Genomic DNA, 19,614 nt, shown 5'->3' on the forward strand with positions numbered 1-19,614 from the left:
TACATAATTTGGCTCCATTACAACTCACAACATTCAACGACAAAAAAAAAACTGTCTTATACTAAACATGTTTTCCAAGCAAATACAACATGCTAATGTTATTAGCGCCAGCCTATAGCATTTTACAGTGTATAAATTAGCCTAGCGACGACCAGCGATTTCCTCTGTTCATATGAAGCCAGGATAAATCCCGAAGTATAAATCCCTGAAGGATAAATCACACACACGACTTAAAATGCTATTTTAGTGGAGGCTTTACTGTCTTCACAATTTATTGTTTCTTATCTGTGAAATACAAGTAAATACAAGCTTCGTTTCCACTGAGGGAAATGGTTTCAGCTTACAGAAACAGCTGAGCGTGAGGGTGGGCGAGTTCAACTTTCTGTCAACAACGGAGGTGTTTTGAAAACACCCCCATTTTCACAGGTAACTTAGCCTGTCCCCCCGCCACAGGAAATAATGGATTAATCCTGGAAAGCTGTTGATGTAGCACTTTTCTCCTTATGAAAGTAACACGGGGATTATTCAACCAATGACAATCTGGTCGGACGAGAGCATAGCGACCAAATAATTGACTAGTTGACCAGAAGACTATAGCCCTAGAAAGATCTGCATGTAACTCAGCTGCGCACCTGGAACACCTCCAATGGGAGGCGCCCAGGGGGCATCCGAATCAGATGCCCGCATCACCTTAAATGACCCCTTTCAAGATGAAGAAGCAGCGACTCTACCCCGAGCTCCGTCTGGATAACCAAGCTTCTCACTTGGCTGCAAATTGCCCCAGTGCCTGCTGGAGGTCACGGTGTGATGAAGCCAACAGAACTACGTCATCTGCAAAAACCAGAGACGCAATGTTGAGGTTCCCAAACTGGACCCCTTCCTCCCCCCAGCTGCGCCTTGAGATCCTGTCCATGAATAACACAAACAGAATCGGAGACAAGGGACAACCCTGGCAGAGGCCAACACTCACCGAGAACGTATTTGACGTAGTACGCAGACGCAGCTCTCACTTTGGTCATACAGGGACCCAGATGACTCGTCTCAACGACCCCGGTATCCCGGTTTCAGTTGGCTGCAATCTGCAGCCTAAAACCTCACTACCGGATGCCACTAAATCTTACACACTAGAACTTAAGTGAGAACAGAGTAATGTGCAGGTATGTGTGAGGAGGAGTATTGGGGGTGGGGGATAATATAATAAATAATAAAATAGTATAATTCAAAAACACACATTAACCTAAAACATTAAAAAGTGAAGTGGCTCTGTGCCACCCTTTTAAAATCTTCTGTTGAGTTTTGTTGTTGTCATCCTTTGGGTGTCACTGCCTTAGGTCTTAGGGAGCTAGTCCATTTCAGGTCATCCCCAGTGTCTTACATGGGAGGGTAGATTTTTGTGTTTTTCTTTTTAAAAATCAATCAATTAATATGGAATCAATGACAAGACACAAAGAATGGGATGAGAGAGGATTAAAAAAATGTGTTGTGAAATAGTGAACAACCAAGAAAAAAGAAAAAGATAGAAGAAAGAGAAAATGATTTATGTATATGTATATGTGTGGATGATATAATGATAATGATATTTGTGTTGTAGGAAGTTGGCAGTTGATCTAATTAATGTAAATGAATGACTGAGCAGTCAATGACAACAACAAAATAAAAACTTATGCGATAGATACCAAATCTCAGTATCATTTATACAAATAGTTTTCTTTCTTCTTTAGATAAAATCCATTATTGAAATTCGGATTAAAATGCTTTAACAGCAGCACCTGCATGACAGAGTGAAGAGCACAGTTTGTGTGAAGTGGTGGTGGGGGCAGAGGATGGGATCGTGCTGGGTGGGATCTCTTATATCACTTTAATGTGCTTCATTTTTTTCATGCATCCAAACAGGGGGCACGTATACTACAGGGGCTGTCTTGGAGTGAAAAATACACAGAAAAGCTTGGATACACTTTAATTTTCCAGCCAGTGAAGTACCAAAAACAAGCAAACCCAAAAACATGGTGCAGGAAGACAAGAAAATATTGTTTATATCAGCAGAACTGCTCTCTGTTTGAAAACACATGACAGTATTCACAACTTGGATTCATTTTTTATGAAATCAATAAAAATGATTCAATTAAATTCAAATTAATTGGTGGACCCTTTCAAACAAAGGAATAATAATTGAGGAATGGTCACATTCGGATTGTATGATCCTTTCCAAGGTAAGAAGTCACCACTTTTACCTCTCTTGTTTACCATACAAATCTGTATAAATATTATTTTGGTGCTCATGGTTTCCATAAATTGAACTGAACAATTAAATGGTGGAGAATCTAACCAGGCTAACAGAGATGTGTAGAATGTCCATACTGACAAACGTTGAAACATTTTTAATGTTATATTTTGGTTTGCAACACTAACTCAGTTAACTTAAGCGGGTTGATGTTGAAATGATGCGTTTTGAGAGGTTTTAATATTCTGAAAGCCAAGACATCCATCATGTTTATCAAAAAATGATCCATTGTAACATCCAACTAATTTTGAGCAAAACACATATTGATTTACTACGCAGGAGTTGTAGTCAACTGAAAATAATATAATAATACAACAATAATAGGGGAGGCCATTTGTGAATACCCCAGAAAATACGGTTTACGATACGATGGAGACCTTTGAGGTTTATTGCTTTTCATTACATATTTTAGTATACTTCAAGGCATTTATGCTACAATGACAAATTTATTCAGTTAAGAAATATGCTGTGTTCAAATGGAATCAGGCAGAAGATGGACAGCAGGCAGGCAAGAAAACAGGTTAATAAACTGTAGAAAGCAGCATGAAGGCCAGCAAAAATGTTAGGGTGGTTATTTTTTTTGATATATCTCTTACTTATTCAGACTTATTTGGTCCGCTGCTTGGACAGACACAGATGGGATTGCAGAGTTATTTGACCAGGGTATAAATGCTGATTTTAACCTTTCCCCTTCCACACAAAAGCCAGATGTTTGCGGGTGTTAGTAAATTTATTGTTTAGAGAAAGGGGTTTCGAGATTTATTGCAAATAGAAAATCTACTACTTTCCGATTCTGTCCATGCCACGGGAGAGTCAAAACCCCAGCTCAACTTGACATTTGGAAAATGTAACAGTAAAATCTCTTTTTCAGAAACATTCTCTGTGTTACTCTGGGTAATCCACAGACCTCACTGTCAGCAGTTTTTATATATATATGGCAAAAGGTTGTTGCACTAAAAACACACAGTGAGGTCAGTTAACAAAATGTGCTTATTTTTGTGAGCCCCTGGAAAAATGAGGCAGTAGCCAGAAATCATGGAAAAAGCCAGGTCCACCACCATCATAACAACACAACACAGAGAACCACTTACATATACTCACTGAATATCTTCTCTGTGAGTGTGAGGTTATGCATGCACCGCTGTGTGTGTCATGCATCCCAATCCATGATTCAGACAATGTTTTCTTCATTGTCCCAACCTCAGGCCACAGATTTAATACCAAACAAGTGGTGTGATACCCAAGGTCGTTCCAACTTTCCCAACTCACTGAGTTCTCTGCAGGGTGCCACACACATAAACACTGATGCTGCACTGAAGCTAATTATCCTTCTTTAGACAGCCAGACAATAGGTGAGGTCCCGGCCCTTTTCAGCCCAGTGTGTCAGAGGAGAACATCACAGATAAGACAATGCAGTGAACATTATTCATCAGACCACGAGAGAGGAAAACCAATCAGTGGTCAATGCTCTGTGGTCTGGGACAAAACACTTGGGTCGCTCATAATCAGTATCCCTCTTCCATATCATTATCTACAGCATTTGATTATTGCTGTGAGAGATTATCTAACAGTGCTGTTGTTCTTTTATATTAAGTGCCATTTTGCAGATTTTGTTTGAAGTAGAATAAAGGATTGTTCAATGCCAAATGATTTTTAAAAATGTTTGCAGTGGAGGCTTAAACCATCTTAAATTAATATCAATATCAGTAAGCCCCCCTGTCAGTCTGTCAAAAATCAAGTAATGGCTAGATTTACACAAAAATGGATATTTATAGTTGCCAAGGGGTTATTCCTCGCAATACATTTCAACAAGACTAAGAGTCTATAGCCAGTGCTGTTGTTTAGTTGGTATAATGTTCACTCTGTTTATTTGGCATGCAAGCACCATTTGCTAATTAGCACTGAACACATAGTACGTCAGAGGCTGATGGAAATATCCAATATACCAAGTGATTTTCAAACATTTTGTGCGCAAGGCACACCAAAGGGCAAGCCAAAATCTCAAGGCACACCTGTATTTATAACTGTGCACAATAGCTTTTACAATGTGTGTCACCACTCTAATCATAACATAAGACAATAAAAATAAGAAAAAATAACACAGGTAGCTTGTGTGATACTGTCGACTGACATTTTTTTCTTCTCCTTTCTTTTAGTGGGAGGTCATCTGTGCTGGTGCCTTGTAATTTATTGCATACAATGAAGTGATCCATTGTCCCGCGTTACAGCTTTCTTCTTTCAAACGTTATCAACCCTCACACTGGCTGCCAATCAGGGCTTCTGATGTGTCACACACTTATAATTCCCACATGCGAACGACAATTAGGATCTCTGTGAGGTTTTTTAAAATTAAATTCAATTAAATTACATTTTTAGGTAAAGTTTACCTCTTTATTAGGAAATGGGTGTACACAACATACTGATACAGTCAATTAAAAACTCATTCATAACTTTTTTTATAGGCCCAGTTGCCATAATAATGTGTGGTTATCACAAAATACCATGGCACAACTGGATTGGCATCACACAGTGTGCAGTGGCACACCATCTGAGAACCACTGATCTAACCAATTCTTATTTCCAGTTCGTCAGATACCAATGCTTTGTCACACTCCTTGGCATCTGCAACGACTTGGTTAGGTTTAGAAAAAAGATCATGGTTTGGGTTAAGATAAATACTTTTGTTACTTGATGTGACATGATGTGACGTGACCGATGCACTGTTAGCTAACATGGTTAACAAGGAAGCAGTCTCGAGCACTTATAAGGAGGGAGGTTGGGGTGGTGGATGGGTCACAAAAAAACTTGACTTTTGCCTGGGACTTTCCACCTGGAGACACGTGTTCAGCTCCATGTGAACTTTGAGTGATTTTAAGGTACGTCCACAACTCCGAAACTTAACAGTAATTACCTAACTTTACGCTAATGATGTAACGTCATTTGTGAGGCACAAATTCATATGATGTTATACAAACTGTTGTGCATGCATTTTTTGTAGGATATCATACAAACTGCTCTATGAGACTTTGTTATGTTACGTTACACTGCATTGTGTTGTGTTGTGTTGTGTTACATTACGTTACGTTACAACTGTGCCTATGTTACAAAACATTACAGCTAAACAAGACTGATTTTTGGTTTTACAGAAACACATACTGTAGTCTCCTGGGTGAAAGTCTGGTTTTGTCTGACCGATCCACCTCATCTTCTTCCCTCCCTACACAGACTTTCTCGCTCTTTATACTACAACAGTTGCTCTTAGTGTCAAGTATTGCTGCCAAAGTGTTTAGATTTGATTTGAAAGCCTGGTGTGTCTCATAATGATGCTAAAGCGTGCCTTTGGTGTCGATATTACACAGCGAGAGACATAAAGCATCAGTATGTGACAACCTGGGAATGAGAATGGGCTGGAATATAATTTGTTTTCAGGTATTTTGTGCTAAATTTAAGTATTGTACACATGGGGAATTTGACACTATGATGGTGCTAAATGAAAAGTCAGGGTATCACCAAAGTTATTACAATTAAATTTTGCAGGGACCTTGAATGCCGGTACCAAATTTCATGTCAAATCATCACGTAGTTCTCGTTAGATATTTCCCTCTGGACTGAAGAACTAGATGAGCAGACCAACGTTTGCATTCCTAGCGTCACCCAGCTAGTGTGGATAAAAAAAGTGCAGCTGGATTTCATTTTAATTTATTGTGAATATTCATGGTATGCATAAAATAAGTCCTAATATTTTTAATGACCCCAAATCCATTCTTCTAGTGCGCCATAATCATACAAAGTCCTTTAAAAAACAAAAAAAAAGGGAAAAAAACCAAAAACAAACTTTGTGCAGAGGAAATGCCAACAGTTTTCTGTTCACATCCATGCTTCTCAGAGGATGATCCCTTTTATGGATAAGTGGATAGAGTAGTGGATATGTAGCATCAACACAACTGAGGCTGAGATATCCTGACTTTAAATCCCTACTTTATGGTAAGCTTCAAAACCACTGGATCCTACATTTCCCATAATATTTTTCTGCATGAACAGTGATACATTTTTGTTTATAATGGTGGCAAGCTACTTATTTAAATAGCTCATACTTACAGTCATGGCTTACCTGATTATTGTCCATGCCTGCATCACCAATGGCTACCTCTATGTTCATCAGATACATATTATAGAGGTTGTTTAGCTAAATGAGATTCAACCTAATTTAGCAATAGGGGGTGTTGTTTCAATTAGTTTTACATACTGAATGTTGTTATTAGGCCTGTTTATAAGTACTGAAATAGAGTGGGACGCAGAGGGATGCAGCAAAACAGTTTCCACCGTACTACAGCAGAAATTGCTTTGTCTCCTTTCTTTCTCATCTAACTGCAACACCATGATTATTTAAAGCAAATGCATCTTAAATGAAACTCCATAACCGAGCCCTCTGAGGATAAGAGAAACCTTTACATTTACATATTTTGTTAATGATTATTCACAAATGCAGATAAGCATATAAAATACTGGATATAGGACTCAAGACAGTGTCCTTGTTGCTTTAAAATAGGCTTCTGTTCAAACAGTATAAACATTTCTTATAATCAAAATTATATTGATCAGACATTATGCTAAGAAATAGGCGTAGCAGGTGTCACACCTTGCCAGTCTCAGCAGATCACCATGACCAGAGCAATACACTGTCTTATCTTTTCCAACTACAAGTCTTCCACACTCACCTTCTCCCTGCTGCAATCATTTGTATTTAAGTTGAGCTGCACTGATTATTCGAAAGTTCGAAAAAAAAGTGCATGTGTGTTCAGGGTGCTGGAGATGCAATATATTTGTCCTTTTCACACTGGGAGGGCAAACTGCTATTTTCAGCAGCAGGAGCAGTTTGCTGGCCTGCTGTGGCATCCGGAGAGTGGCTGTTAATGACACAGTCCATCCAGCATGAGGTGTTAAAGGAACATACCACGGTCAGCCTGAGATGTGTCAGGATCATTTATGGAGCACATTTTTGTGCACTGCACAAAAAACAAATAACCTGGTAAAACTGATTTATATATATCTACTATAAAAAACACTCCCTACCTTCCTGATATTTATGTGTGATTATTTTCTAAGTGTTTAAAAGCACCTCCAAATTCTTCACTGCCCATACCAGAAAAATTACAGAATGTTGTTGTTATAGAATTGTTTGCTCAACACTATCTGACAAGCAGCCACTAGTAATTATGCAAAAATGACTGTCCTCTCTTGTCTGTGTCTCACAGGATGTGTTTAGGCGCAGTATTGAGTGAAGGTCAAATGCATTGTTGCAGCACTCAGAGCCTACAGCCTGTGTAGACAGCTAGCTTGATTAAAATAGAAGCATATCTGTTCAATCAGATGTGTGTAAGAATGCTCAAAATGTGGGGGAGACTTCTTTCACAAGCGTGCATTCATCGGCAGCATAGACTTCCATAGCTAAATTAGCTATTTTATGACAAGCATTAGGGAATGTCTGAAATGCTGCAATTATGCTCTTTTGGCCAAAAGCTGTGTGCAAGTGCCTCTTTGCTTCAGCATAAGAGCACTGAGTTTCCCAGGGCAGATTATCCCAAACAATGAACAGTTCTGGTGGTGGTAGAGTGGTTAACTCAGCTGCTAACGCTGCATTCAAATCCACATCACTGTCCTTAACAGACCTTTTGAATGACCTCATAGGGGTAAATCCATAGTACAGAAGACTCACAGCCATTGTTGTGACATGGTGGCAGCAAGGGAATACGCGTGGCACTCCATTTTGGGGGGCATCAAAACTTAAACTGGAGCTCCACTTTTGATTGTGTTGGTTTGCTGCCCACCAGCAGTTCTGCTCTTCAGACATGACAAGTTTTCTTTCTCTCCAATATTTTTTCTTTAGCTCTTAGCCAGAATTGACCTGTGGCTAAGCCCCGCCCTCAAACGTGATGAGACAATCACAGTGTGTAAACCCATTCCCATACACTCGGACATTCTCCGCCTGGACATCCATTGAAATGCATTACAGAAAGTCAGTTTCGTTCGGTTTTACAAGCTTTTTCTGAGATTTGAAGTTTAAAAATGGTCAAACGGTGTGCATGGGGTACATGCAACTCTGACACAAGGTATCCTGAGAGGCTGGGCGACGAGGTGTATTTTTGACCCTTTCCTAAACCACATCTCAACCGAGAAAAGTGTCTCCTTTGGATAAAGTTGTGTGGTAACGTTAGACCACAGTATCAACTCAACGGGAATAAGATTAACAATGATGTCTACATCTGTTCTAAGGTAAGTCAACATCGTGTTTGAGGCAACATATTGTCACTTTGCTGGAAAGAAATATAAAGTTATCTTTAACATCTCTAGCTAACGTTAGCTAAAGTTAGCTTAACGTTAGCTCCTANACTTCAGTGGCACTTTATCTTGTTGTCTTTGATGGTGACGGCAACAAGATGCGGTTTATCACGCTTACACTGTGACCTGTAAATTTTGGCTTGTAATTTAAGCTTTTCATCGACCTTCTCAACAATAAAATGATTAATATCCTTCCAATGCGTAGTTTAGGCCCTTTTGGTTACTTCTCAATGACATCTGATCGTTATGTCTCCAAAAATCAACAGTTGCCTCCTGCGAAATGTCGTGTACTGTGACACCTGCCATAGCGCCGGTCACTGAATGTTGATATTTTGTCCGAGTGAGTGGAGGGGGGCGCGGCTTAGCCATAGGTCAATTAGAGGACTGAAACATGGTTTCTAATCTCACTTAAAGCCAGTGGTATAGTGGTGGGTATATGCAGGTATACAAGGAATATCGCCCTTTTTTTCTAGGCATTTACAGTATACTCACCTATCAGCCAAAAAGCCATTGGAATATACAGGAGACCATACCCACACTGGTAACCTTCCCAACTATCTAGTAGTACACCCACCTAATCGACTACTACTACACTACTGTTTGAAGTTAACAAAACAAAAAAGAGGTTGCAATGACTAACGTTAGCTAGCAGGTAGCTTGGCTCCGCAGTCTATAGGCTACAGGGTTCCTACACATTTCTACCAATGTATTCATAAAACTTTTCCATAATATTTTATCACATTGCCATGACTTTGTTTAAGTAGTTTAAAATGGGTAGGCCATTTTGGGTATATGGGTATATAGTGATACGGCCATATAATATTAAACACATGGTTCCCAGGCATTTCAGACAGCCAAACTGCTAGTGCTCATGCTAATTTTATTTGCTCATTTGACAACTTGCAAAAAGTTAAGAACACACCCCTTTTTGAAGGATAGAAAACTGAAGATCCATTTTGACATGTGTTTGGATTATAATTTTGACAAGATCGTATGCATATATTTCTTGTTAAACAAATGTTTGTTTTATGGACATGTCTAATGATTGTTTTGCAGCCTTGCTTGAACCTGAACGTATGTGATGACATAATAAATTACGGTTAATTGCGATCATGTCCCTTCAATATTTTCAGCAGTCATGCAGCGTAGCACTAGATTTTAAATTAGTAATACAAGGAACATATTTCACGTAAACATGGACTTTGCTTCATATCGGGCAAGTGACTATATTTGGGAACTTCTGCGTTCGTTCAAAATGTCTGCCCTGTGCCTCTCCATGAGGTCGAAGAACCATGTGTTTTCTCACAGCAAATCAGCAGAGATCAAGGTCCATCACAGATAGTGACATCAGGGGATCTGACCTATCAGCAGTGGTCTGGGGCTTATCAAACTTTACTGTTCTTCCTGGATTAGCAAAGTGTGATTTTGAGCACCCCCATTTCTTCAAAACTAACAATGGTAAGTTGATGACAATCACAGAATGTATGATTGAATAGTTGGGCTAAACATTGAGATAGGTGTTGCTTGTGTAGGATTTCTAGAATCTGTGAAAATTATAGCATGAAAAAATTATGGCATTGTATTTGATCATATGCACTGTTCACAGTACAGGGCATTACACTTCTACTCAATCCCTGCTCTAGCCCTCCCTCTCTCTATACTCTATCTGCTTCTATCCCTTTATTTGCACAATTATGGTTACATCTGTGTTTATGTAATTATGTTACATTAAAATTTCACTCTTTCATTAATTAAGATAAGCTCATAGCATGAGACACACACACACACACACACACACACACACATTCACACAAATAGACGTCATCACTAAAGGACATATGTCCCGGGAGGCAAAATTCAACCAGTGTTGAAATAAAATATTCATACAGAGTAAAAAAAAGATTGATCAGCAAGCAAATTAGTATTCAACAATACAAACACTGAATTAAATTTGTTCCTCTTCATGTTTCCAATCTGGTGTCAAAGCAACTAATTCAAGGTTAGAAAACAGCTTCTAATTGAATGGATTTAAAGCAGATTTATATCACTTTCTAATGGATATTGCTGAGCGTTTCGCTCTCTTAAAGTAATGAATGGGCAACACCAAGTGTCACTGTCTTCCGCAAATATAAATGAGTAATATGACTTTCAGCTAGACCTATTCATAGCTGCAATGATGGATGCTAGCATCCCAGCAATGCTGAGTCCAAGAATATTAACATCACAATTACAAACTTTGTACAAGGGTATACTGCTCCTCTCAACTTTCTAACAGCAAAACTGTAAATATGAACAAGTAATTTAATCTGGAATTCTATTCCTCAAAGAACCAGATAAAAACAATATGGTGAAGTTAAACTGTATTTACAATGCTAATTAATCTGTTTTAAGATATTATACAAACTTCTGGATAAGAATTGAATGATTTCTTCAACAATTACATGGCAAAAGAGAAGATCAGTGGATACATTTTTTGAGAGTCACAACCCCTGTGAATTAATCATTTTATTACCAGGATTTTCCCCATTCGGTCTGATAGCATTTGGAAAGACTAGATTAAATTGCACGATTAAATCATTTTATTCCCACCCAAGTCAGTAGATCGCTTAACCATAAGGTAGCAGGCTCAGCCAGTAGAGGTCTCTAGTGCACTTGCTCTATGGGGCACACAGTGTGGAAGAAGTGCCGATCATCTGTAATTTTATATGCCCCAGTAAAACTTTTTTAGCTTAATGTGCCGCTAAGCAACTTTTATAGGAATGAACAGAGACCTGGCTTTAACATTGTATCTAGTTCTCTCTATACATCCATGGGATTAACAAAGGCGTTTGCTGTGCCCAATTTTATTTGGTCCACCTTAGTGTCCACAGTTTAACGCTCACCTGAAACAATGGTTCTAGATCTGACCCAATGGAATCGTCCTTTCGGGTATTTTACATATTGTTGACATGGCCGTTATTACCATCTACTGGCCACGTGAGCATTTGGAGTTGTTTTTGCATTCTAGTGTGGACAAAGATATTGTGTAAAATGAGGGTTGAGAGGACAGAATTTCTTTTAAAACTGAGGGTGAATATATCCATTTTCTAAAATATCTGTATACGTGTAGACTGGGCCTCAGAATCATCCTGTGGGGACCATTCATTTCCACAAGATTTTTCACAGCATCTGGCCCGAGCAGCATCGGCTAATTGACTTAATGTCCAACCAATATCACCATCCTTATTATTCTACCATGTTTCAAGTAAACCTTCACATTTAAAGACAAAAAGTGTTCCAACTGGCCATGTTCGAAGGTGGGTCAAAATGCCTGGCCCCTCAAAGAAATACATGATGTTGCACTGAGTTGTACCCACTCTAAGTCTCTGATCTAGTTCTGTGCAAAACGAAAAATAAAAAAACCTTGAAAGAGAAGATTTAATTCACCTAAACCTACTTTTACACCTTCGCAAACCTGGTTAATCACTGCATTAAGTATGCAAGATTCTCTGATTGTTGGTTTCACAAAGTTACAAATTCTGCTGAAGGAAAGGAGGTGTCAGACACTGTTGGAAATAAACAGTCTATAGTAAATAACCTGGGTAAGAAAATAAGGAAATAATTAGGGCATGACTTGATATTACTCTTAAAAGTAAGCTAAGTAGTATCAAACTAATGAATTTGATTTGCTTTGTGATGATCACCTGCAACAGTTTCTCTTTACAACCCTCCATCTTCCTGCCACAGCACTGACAGACAGAGTAAAGAGAGATGGTTTTTCCAGGACAGGATATACAGCCTCTTTCTCTGCCCGCTGCTGCCAGTGTAATGGCAGGATAACTCAATGTGATATAGACAGACCTCCACACACACACACACACACACACACACACACACACACTGTAAAGATGGGCAGCGGCTCACTTCCACAGACAACAAATGGCTGCAGACTACCAGTGAATGGAGACACATCTATGTGACTTGGAAAGGTTAAGAAAAATCATCCACTATTTTTTGCGCTTCCTCTTTTTCACCCTTTCTGTTCTCTCCCTCTTTCCTACTTTCACATTTTCTTTTAAAACATGTGAAAAGCACTGGTTATGCAGCATGACCAGCCAATCCTCCATGGTAAAAAAAAAAAAAGTACCTCTTCATCGCACTCTGTCAAAAAACCTGAGAAATGTCACGCTGCATCTTTCAAGGGACAACATTTGAATTTGTAGAATGCCTTTGAAGCTTTGCCTTTTTAATCTCCTTTCTCTCTGTCTAAGACAGTTTTCCAGGTTTCCCAATTGGTTCGAAAAAGTAAGGATTCAAACTATAAATCTGATGTTTTATTTTTATCCCCAAGTAGGACACAGTGTGATATCATGAAAGCCATATTGAGGTTTCAGCCATATTGTTTACAGGTAGGAGACTCTGGCTTCTGTTCTCCTTGCCTAAGGCTCTTTGAAAAATAGCACAGAGCTAGAGTGGCCTGCTTGTTGAGGCAGAAAGCTGACCTGAAAACACACAGCAGAGGTTTTAGCATGGCTAATAAAGCATTTTTGTAGACCTGTCATGGCAGTGAATTCAGCTGCCTGACTGAGGCTGTAAGGCAGGTGGCAGATGTTAGCAACGCCAACAGGTTTAGCAGTCTAATAGGAGGCAGGTGGCAGGAATGCTAACAGGTTCATCAGAATCAGGTAGCAGATGTTAGCGTTGACAGCTGGCACGGTGCCATAAATCTTCACGTCAACAACTCATTTAATCCATGACTAAGACTTGAAAGACCACCCCAGAGAGTGCTAATGTTTCAGGGTGTTCTACACAAATGTATTTTACACTGCTGCTGAACTTTCAGATAGTGTTTTGTGTTTTTTTTTAAGTGTTTTTGTACATTTTATTTCCACTTAGTATGAAAATAAATTTGAAACTTTTCTTGAGTGGGTAATCTATCACACTGAACATAATGTCTGGTCTTATTTTTGTCAATTTTGTGTGATTGTAGTGATGCAGTGCAACTCAGTCAACATTTACAATAGCAGTAATGAAGCTTTGACAGCAAAGAAAGCAGACGTGATGTTCATTGTGATGGATTACCACATCTCAGGCTGGCTGATTTTCATACAGTACCAAAATGAATAGAAGAATTTCTTTTTTTTTTTTTTTAAAGATGTGAAACCATATCATGTCTGACAAGTAGATGCCAGTTTGTGGCATACTGGCATTCGCGAAGATTTGTCTTTATAAAGTGGAAAATCAATCAGTGTGATGAGACTTGTTTCAGTAATTTTCGCTGCAAATCAGCCGCTTTGTACAAACAGGGAGGACAGGAAATGGCCTGGCCAATCAGAGGCTGCCCTATAGTCTGCACTACATAATCTGAAGCATGTTTTAGGACACCACCACGTCAACGATAACGTCACCAATAACTTCAATGAACTCACTGAGTCTGTGGTGGATTTAATCTGGTCCTAAAACTACAGTTAAATCACTCCACAACCAGAGACCATAGATCACCAGAACCACCCAGGATGCTATAAACACAGGCACTACTGTTTATAATTTAGGGCTGCAGTCTGGAAACACAGACAATTTGGATAACAAAGCAGCAGCCTACAATGTAAGAGGAGCAGTAAAGGAGGGAAAAAAGACTTAAATTAGGGATGCACGATAGTATCAACATGTCATCGGTATTGGCCGATATCTGCTTTAAAATGAACTATTAGAATCGGCTTTTTCTTAACTTGCACAATGAATGACTATTGCATACATTGAAAGCATTGCATTTTGTGTCTCCATCTGCTGGTGGGCCATCACAATAAGAGTATGCACGCATAATATGATATTATTCCATTACAGAAGAGACTTGATAATCACTTAACTTAGATGGGGAAAAAGTGGATATATCAACACTGGTATCGGTTATCAGTCAAATGAGTTGTTACATATTGGCATATCGCATATCGAACAAAAAATCCAATGTTGTGCATCCCTAACTGAAATGCAATGCACAAATTGAAGGGACAGACAGAATTTCACTTAAGTTGTACCTTACATGATTTCATGTGACAAATAAATTGAGTGATTTATAGATTGACTGATTTTTCGTTAATTGATTGTGCCTTAATGCCTCTGCTTTCTTTCAACTGTAATTTCTCTGTTATATATTTCCTGGAACCATGTCACCTGTTATTGTACCTACAGTGTACCTGCCTGATCCTTTTGAGGCCTGATAACCTTTACTCTGCAGCTCGATCTGCTTGCAATCAGTCCAGCACCACAGAGTCTCAGCCTTATTTACAGTGAGTACATTGAGAGCAACTTAAACCAGAAGTCAAACCTTGTATGTGTACACACACTTGACCACTTTGCCAATGATTCCGACTATCAACTCTGATCAGCAACAGTCAATGTGAAAAACTTTCATACATATTTGTTGTTTGTGCTGAATCCAAAACTGTGAAGTGAATTCCCCTGACCAAGGACCTATAACACTGGACTTATTCTAGATTCAACACATTAAAAAATTAAATAAAATCAGAATAAGTCCCATGCGTTGGCCTTGGAAAGATTCTAGTTGACTGAATGACAAATGTCATTCCATCAACTAGAATGAATGAATGACAAATGTCCTGTCAAATATAATAGTGGAGACAATAATGGCTACAAGTGAAAACTGGAATCACGCATTCTTAAAAATAACTCAGTAATGACTCTTGGCAGCCATCAATCAAGCCATCAATTTTACCTTTACTTCATTAGATAAGTCAATTGAAAACTAATTTTTATTTACAATGATGACCTGGCCAAGGGGCAGCGACAGGAAGAGGAAAAGAAAAGATGGAGAATTCTCATTTGAATGACATGTGGGACAGGTTTTGTGGTGTAATATAACAATACTAACAAGACAGATTGAGTTGGGGTACCTTTAATGCACCAGCATCTGCAGCAGATCCAGGGTCCACTCCAGTGATGTAGATCCCCAGTCCATACTCAGCACCACCTCTGATCATTAGGCCCAGAGAGCGACCGTCGTCCATATTCAGGTTTACCTATCGGGGAGACACAACATTCACATCCCTCAGTGTTGTCAAACCAAACTATCAAGGTCCAGTGTGTTGGCAGAAATTGAATATAATATTAAAAGTATGTTTTCTTCAGCGTATAATCACCTGGAAAAATGAATCGCTGTGTTTTCATCACCTTAGAATGAGCTGTTTACATCAACATAGGAAGTAGGTCCTCCTCCACAGAGATCACCATGTTGCATCACCATGTTTACAGTAGCCCAGAACCAAAATAAAGCAAACACTGTGTTATCTTTAAACCACATTATTTAGGGTTTATACTGCTTTAAATCACCTAGTCTGTTTGTTCTGGAGAGGAGGAGACCTCTATGGATAATGTGAATCCAAGTAAAAAAAAACTCCTGAATGTCTAGATCAGGGGTCAGCAACCTTATATCTATCAAGAGAGCCATTTTTGATCAATATTATTTTAAAAAAACATCTGCCTGGAGACGTAAAACATATTTGAGCTTTAAATTAAGGCCCTTCTCTGACTTGCCAAACAGCATCAGAGAAACATTGATTTGTGAAGTGAAACTACTTTAGTAAGTATTTTTACCAGTTGTTATCACCGGGTCTGTTTGTTCTGAAGGATAACTCAGCTCCTGGTACAAACCTCCTGAACAATGAACACTGACACAATTCCAACCGGGAGAAGTTTCAGCTGGTTGCAATCTGCAATCCCTTCACTGACTTCAGACAAGTGGGAGAAAAAGATGCAGCAGGATGTGTCAGTAACAACCAATGCAGTTTGGTGTGACAATTAGCATTCTGCACTTGCATGTTAAAGATGTCACAAGCACTGGTGCTTAGCAGATTTACCAAGCATCGTATGCCTGTCAAAAAAACCCAAAAAACACCTAAACAAAAAACAAACAGCTTTCAAAGCTGCTTTATAGATATATGTTGGTCAGTTTCACTTTGATTTAAATCCCTTCAGCAAAACTGTCACGATGCAGCTTGTCAGCAGAAGTAGCAGTTGCTCACTCAATAGGGACTTTAAGCAGCGGCGGATTTTGCCACGGCTACGGCTCCCGGAAATAGATCTGCACTCCGCTGATCGAGACTTAAGCCGTAGTGCCTGCCGTAGCCCGCTGACTCACTACGAGAAAACAAAGCATCTCAAGTAGTCGCTACAACGCGTGGTTAAATGGTTTTCATTATATTTCTGAAATGAAACGTGTTCTACAATTGATAGTGACACACTATATTACATGTTTCAGCGATCCTTTCCCACAGACGCAGGATACTATGTATATTTCACTGTATAAAAACCATAGTGAAATATTTTCTGCTATAGGCTATATTCTCCCCTCATCCTTGCATTGCATACGGTATATAATTTCTCTGTATACCCTATACTATGTACATTAGTCTTTATTCCATTCCTTCATGCCAGCCTCTTTAGGAGCATACATAAGCCCTCCATCCCTCCCACGACACTGATCACAGATGAACTTGTCTGGAATCCCTAGCACATCTGCCAACACTGGAAGGTCGCACTTTCTCACTCTGAACTCCGCCAGACATTCATCCTCCTCCATTTCATCAAGGTGAAAACGCGCATATAGTGTTGATATGGTAAATCTAAGTTCTTAGATTTGTTCACGTCATATAATAACAAAAACTCTTCCTCTGATATTAACTTGTCATCTAATGCATAGAGCAACTCCTCTCTGGCCCTTTTGAAAGACATTTTGACCGAACTAAGATAGCTCACTTGAGCTGTGTTTTTACGCTCACCCCTGTCACGTAGTGATCGATCAGCTGTTCCGACCTGACAGCTACTGCAGCAACCTGCTTAATGACTACTATGGATTTGACATAGCCGTGGCAAAATCCGCCACTGCTTAAAGTCCCTAATGTCACTGCAACTGCTGCTAATCTGTGTGTGCCATAAACATATGTTTATCATGGTGAATATCATTAACACCTAGATTTAGATATAGCAGAGCATTTTTTTTTCCTATGATGCAACTTCAAAATTCACTGAATGCTGCTCAGTTGTCGAGTGTCCTCTGTGCAGTGTGTAAGTGCAATAACTTACCAGTGCATGGAAAAATATTTTTGCTAATATGTGAGTTACCATGTGATAACATACTTGAGTAGCAGTAGAGTGGATCTGTGCTACTTGACAGTGCAGTGGGGAATAATGTGGTTGATGCTGCAGGTTTTGAGCAGCTGTACACCATTTTAACGTGTGTATTTGTCGACCTCCATATTAAAAATGTCCTTGCTACAAAAATGTGAACCAGACCTCATTACATCACATTAAGGCCAGGCACCTCATTTAGAATGTGGATGTACTATAATATATAGAACTGTATTATCATATTCTCACCAGGAATTTAGAGGGTGTGGTACCAATGTTGTGTTGTGTCATCTTGTTTGTAACTTTTACACAGAATCTACTGTAAACACAGCTGCTGAGTAGAAAAGGTCTGGTGCGATGGACACAACAAGATTGCAGATGATGTGGGATGGTTTGCTGCTGATTGTGAAGGGTTTGGATGATAATAATCATCTTCAAATCCGAGGCCATGTTACCCTGCTGGAAATGGTGATTTACTCACTCTGGGTTAGAAGTAAAGAGATTCAAGTGTTTGAGGGTCTTGCTCACTGAGGGGAAGCTGCCATCATGCAAGATCATCAGGTGGATTGGTGTGATGTCTGTCTTAATGCAGAAGCTGTATCAGACCATTGTGTTAAAGGGGGAGCTGAGTATGAGGGTGAAGCTCTCAGTTTACCTATGGTCATGAACATTGGGTAATCAGGGGGAAGGACAATTGCCTTGCTTAGCCTGCTATCCCCATTACCTGTACCTGGATAAATGGGTACAGGATGGAGGATAGACAGATAACTAATACTGATAATGTATGACTTGAGACTTGGACAACATATTCTTACTCTGGCCTCGTCACATATCGACATTTGGACTGGTTCATGGACTTTCCACGTCGACATATGACGTGCAAGGTACACTGGGTGTGTTGGTTGTTGATGTTCTAGGAAGCCAGGTCAACTTCAACCTGTTACATACATTGTCTGTTTTTAAAATACACCTCCGTTTTCACAGTTTTACAGTTTGCATACAAATTCTTTCAATATAAACACACTACATCTATACAACACTGCTAATTGATGTCTTTTTCCTTCAAAAATAAACGCACATGGTTATGTTTGGCCAACACATGCACAGGGTTTTGGTTTATGAAAAAAGCACAGGGTTTAGCTTTACAATCTTATGGGAAGCGAACACCGGCCTCCTCGGCTAAAGTTGGTAGTTGTTGGACACATCTACCACCCCTGCCACCCAGCCTACTTGGACTTTCGCCCCATTACTTACCACAGAAACACTTAATTCGATGGTTTCTCTCTGGTTGTAATAACCAGAGGACCATCTGAGGGTAACACAAGATGACAAAGGGTGTGGGTGCCCCGTGCATGATATGCGGCAAATTGCATACCATGCCAAACAGGTGAGTAATATAAAAATTCACCCTCCGTACAGTTGTCATGATCAGAGTTGGGTATAACGCGTTACTTTGTAGAGTACTTTGATTACTTTTTGCAGTAACAAGTAACCTAACACGCTAGTTTGCTGTTTGAGTAATCAAATACTTAAGTACATTTTCAAACAAGACATCAGTTACTTCCGTTACTTTTAGAACGCTGGTCCTTCAGCTCCGAAACAGCAACGGCTGTCGTTTGATTCTAATAACGGAAATAATGTTAAACCTATCAGTCTGAAAGAAGCCACGGAGCTTGTGGCTCGCTACGTGGTCGGAGAAATGCTACCGTTGTCTATGGTGGAGTCTAAATAGGTGGAGTAGGACTCACTGACAGACATATTTCAGACTCAGGACTTGCATTATGCCTGGTACACACTACACGCTGATACTCACCAATTATCCCCGGTCATCTTTCACGGCGTGTGTGATGTCATCGGGTTATTCTTGTCCT

At 39.4% G+C, this 19,614-nt stretch overlaps 1 protein-coding gene across 2 annotated transcripts in view; it reads right to left on the minus strand.

Annotated features, from left to right (window-relative positions):
• LOC126394514 (whirlin-like) overlaps positions 1-19,614 on the minus strand; it is a 139,729-nt gene that overhangs the window by 45,259 nt on the left and 74,856 nt on the right. For both annotated transcript variants that reach the window (XM_050051357.1, XM_050051356.1), the window contains exon 3: positions 15,511-15,636. In XM_050051357.1, the coding sequence (XP_049907314.1) occupies positions 15,511-15,636 (126 nt within the window). The remainder of the gene's footprint in view (positions 1-15,510; positions 15,637-19,614) is intronic.

Source organism: Epinephelus moara, chromosome 8, assembly GCF_006386435.1.
Source record: "Epinephelus moara isolate mb chromosome 8, YSFRI_EMoa_1.0, whole genome shotgun sequence".
In the NCBI taxonomy this organism is placed as follows: Eukaryota; Metazoa; Chordata; class Actinopteri; order Perciformes; family Serranidae; genus Epinephelus; species Epinephelus moara.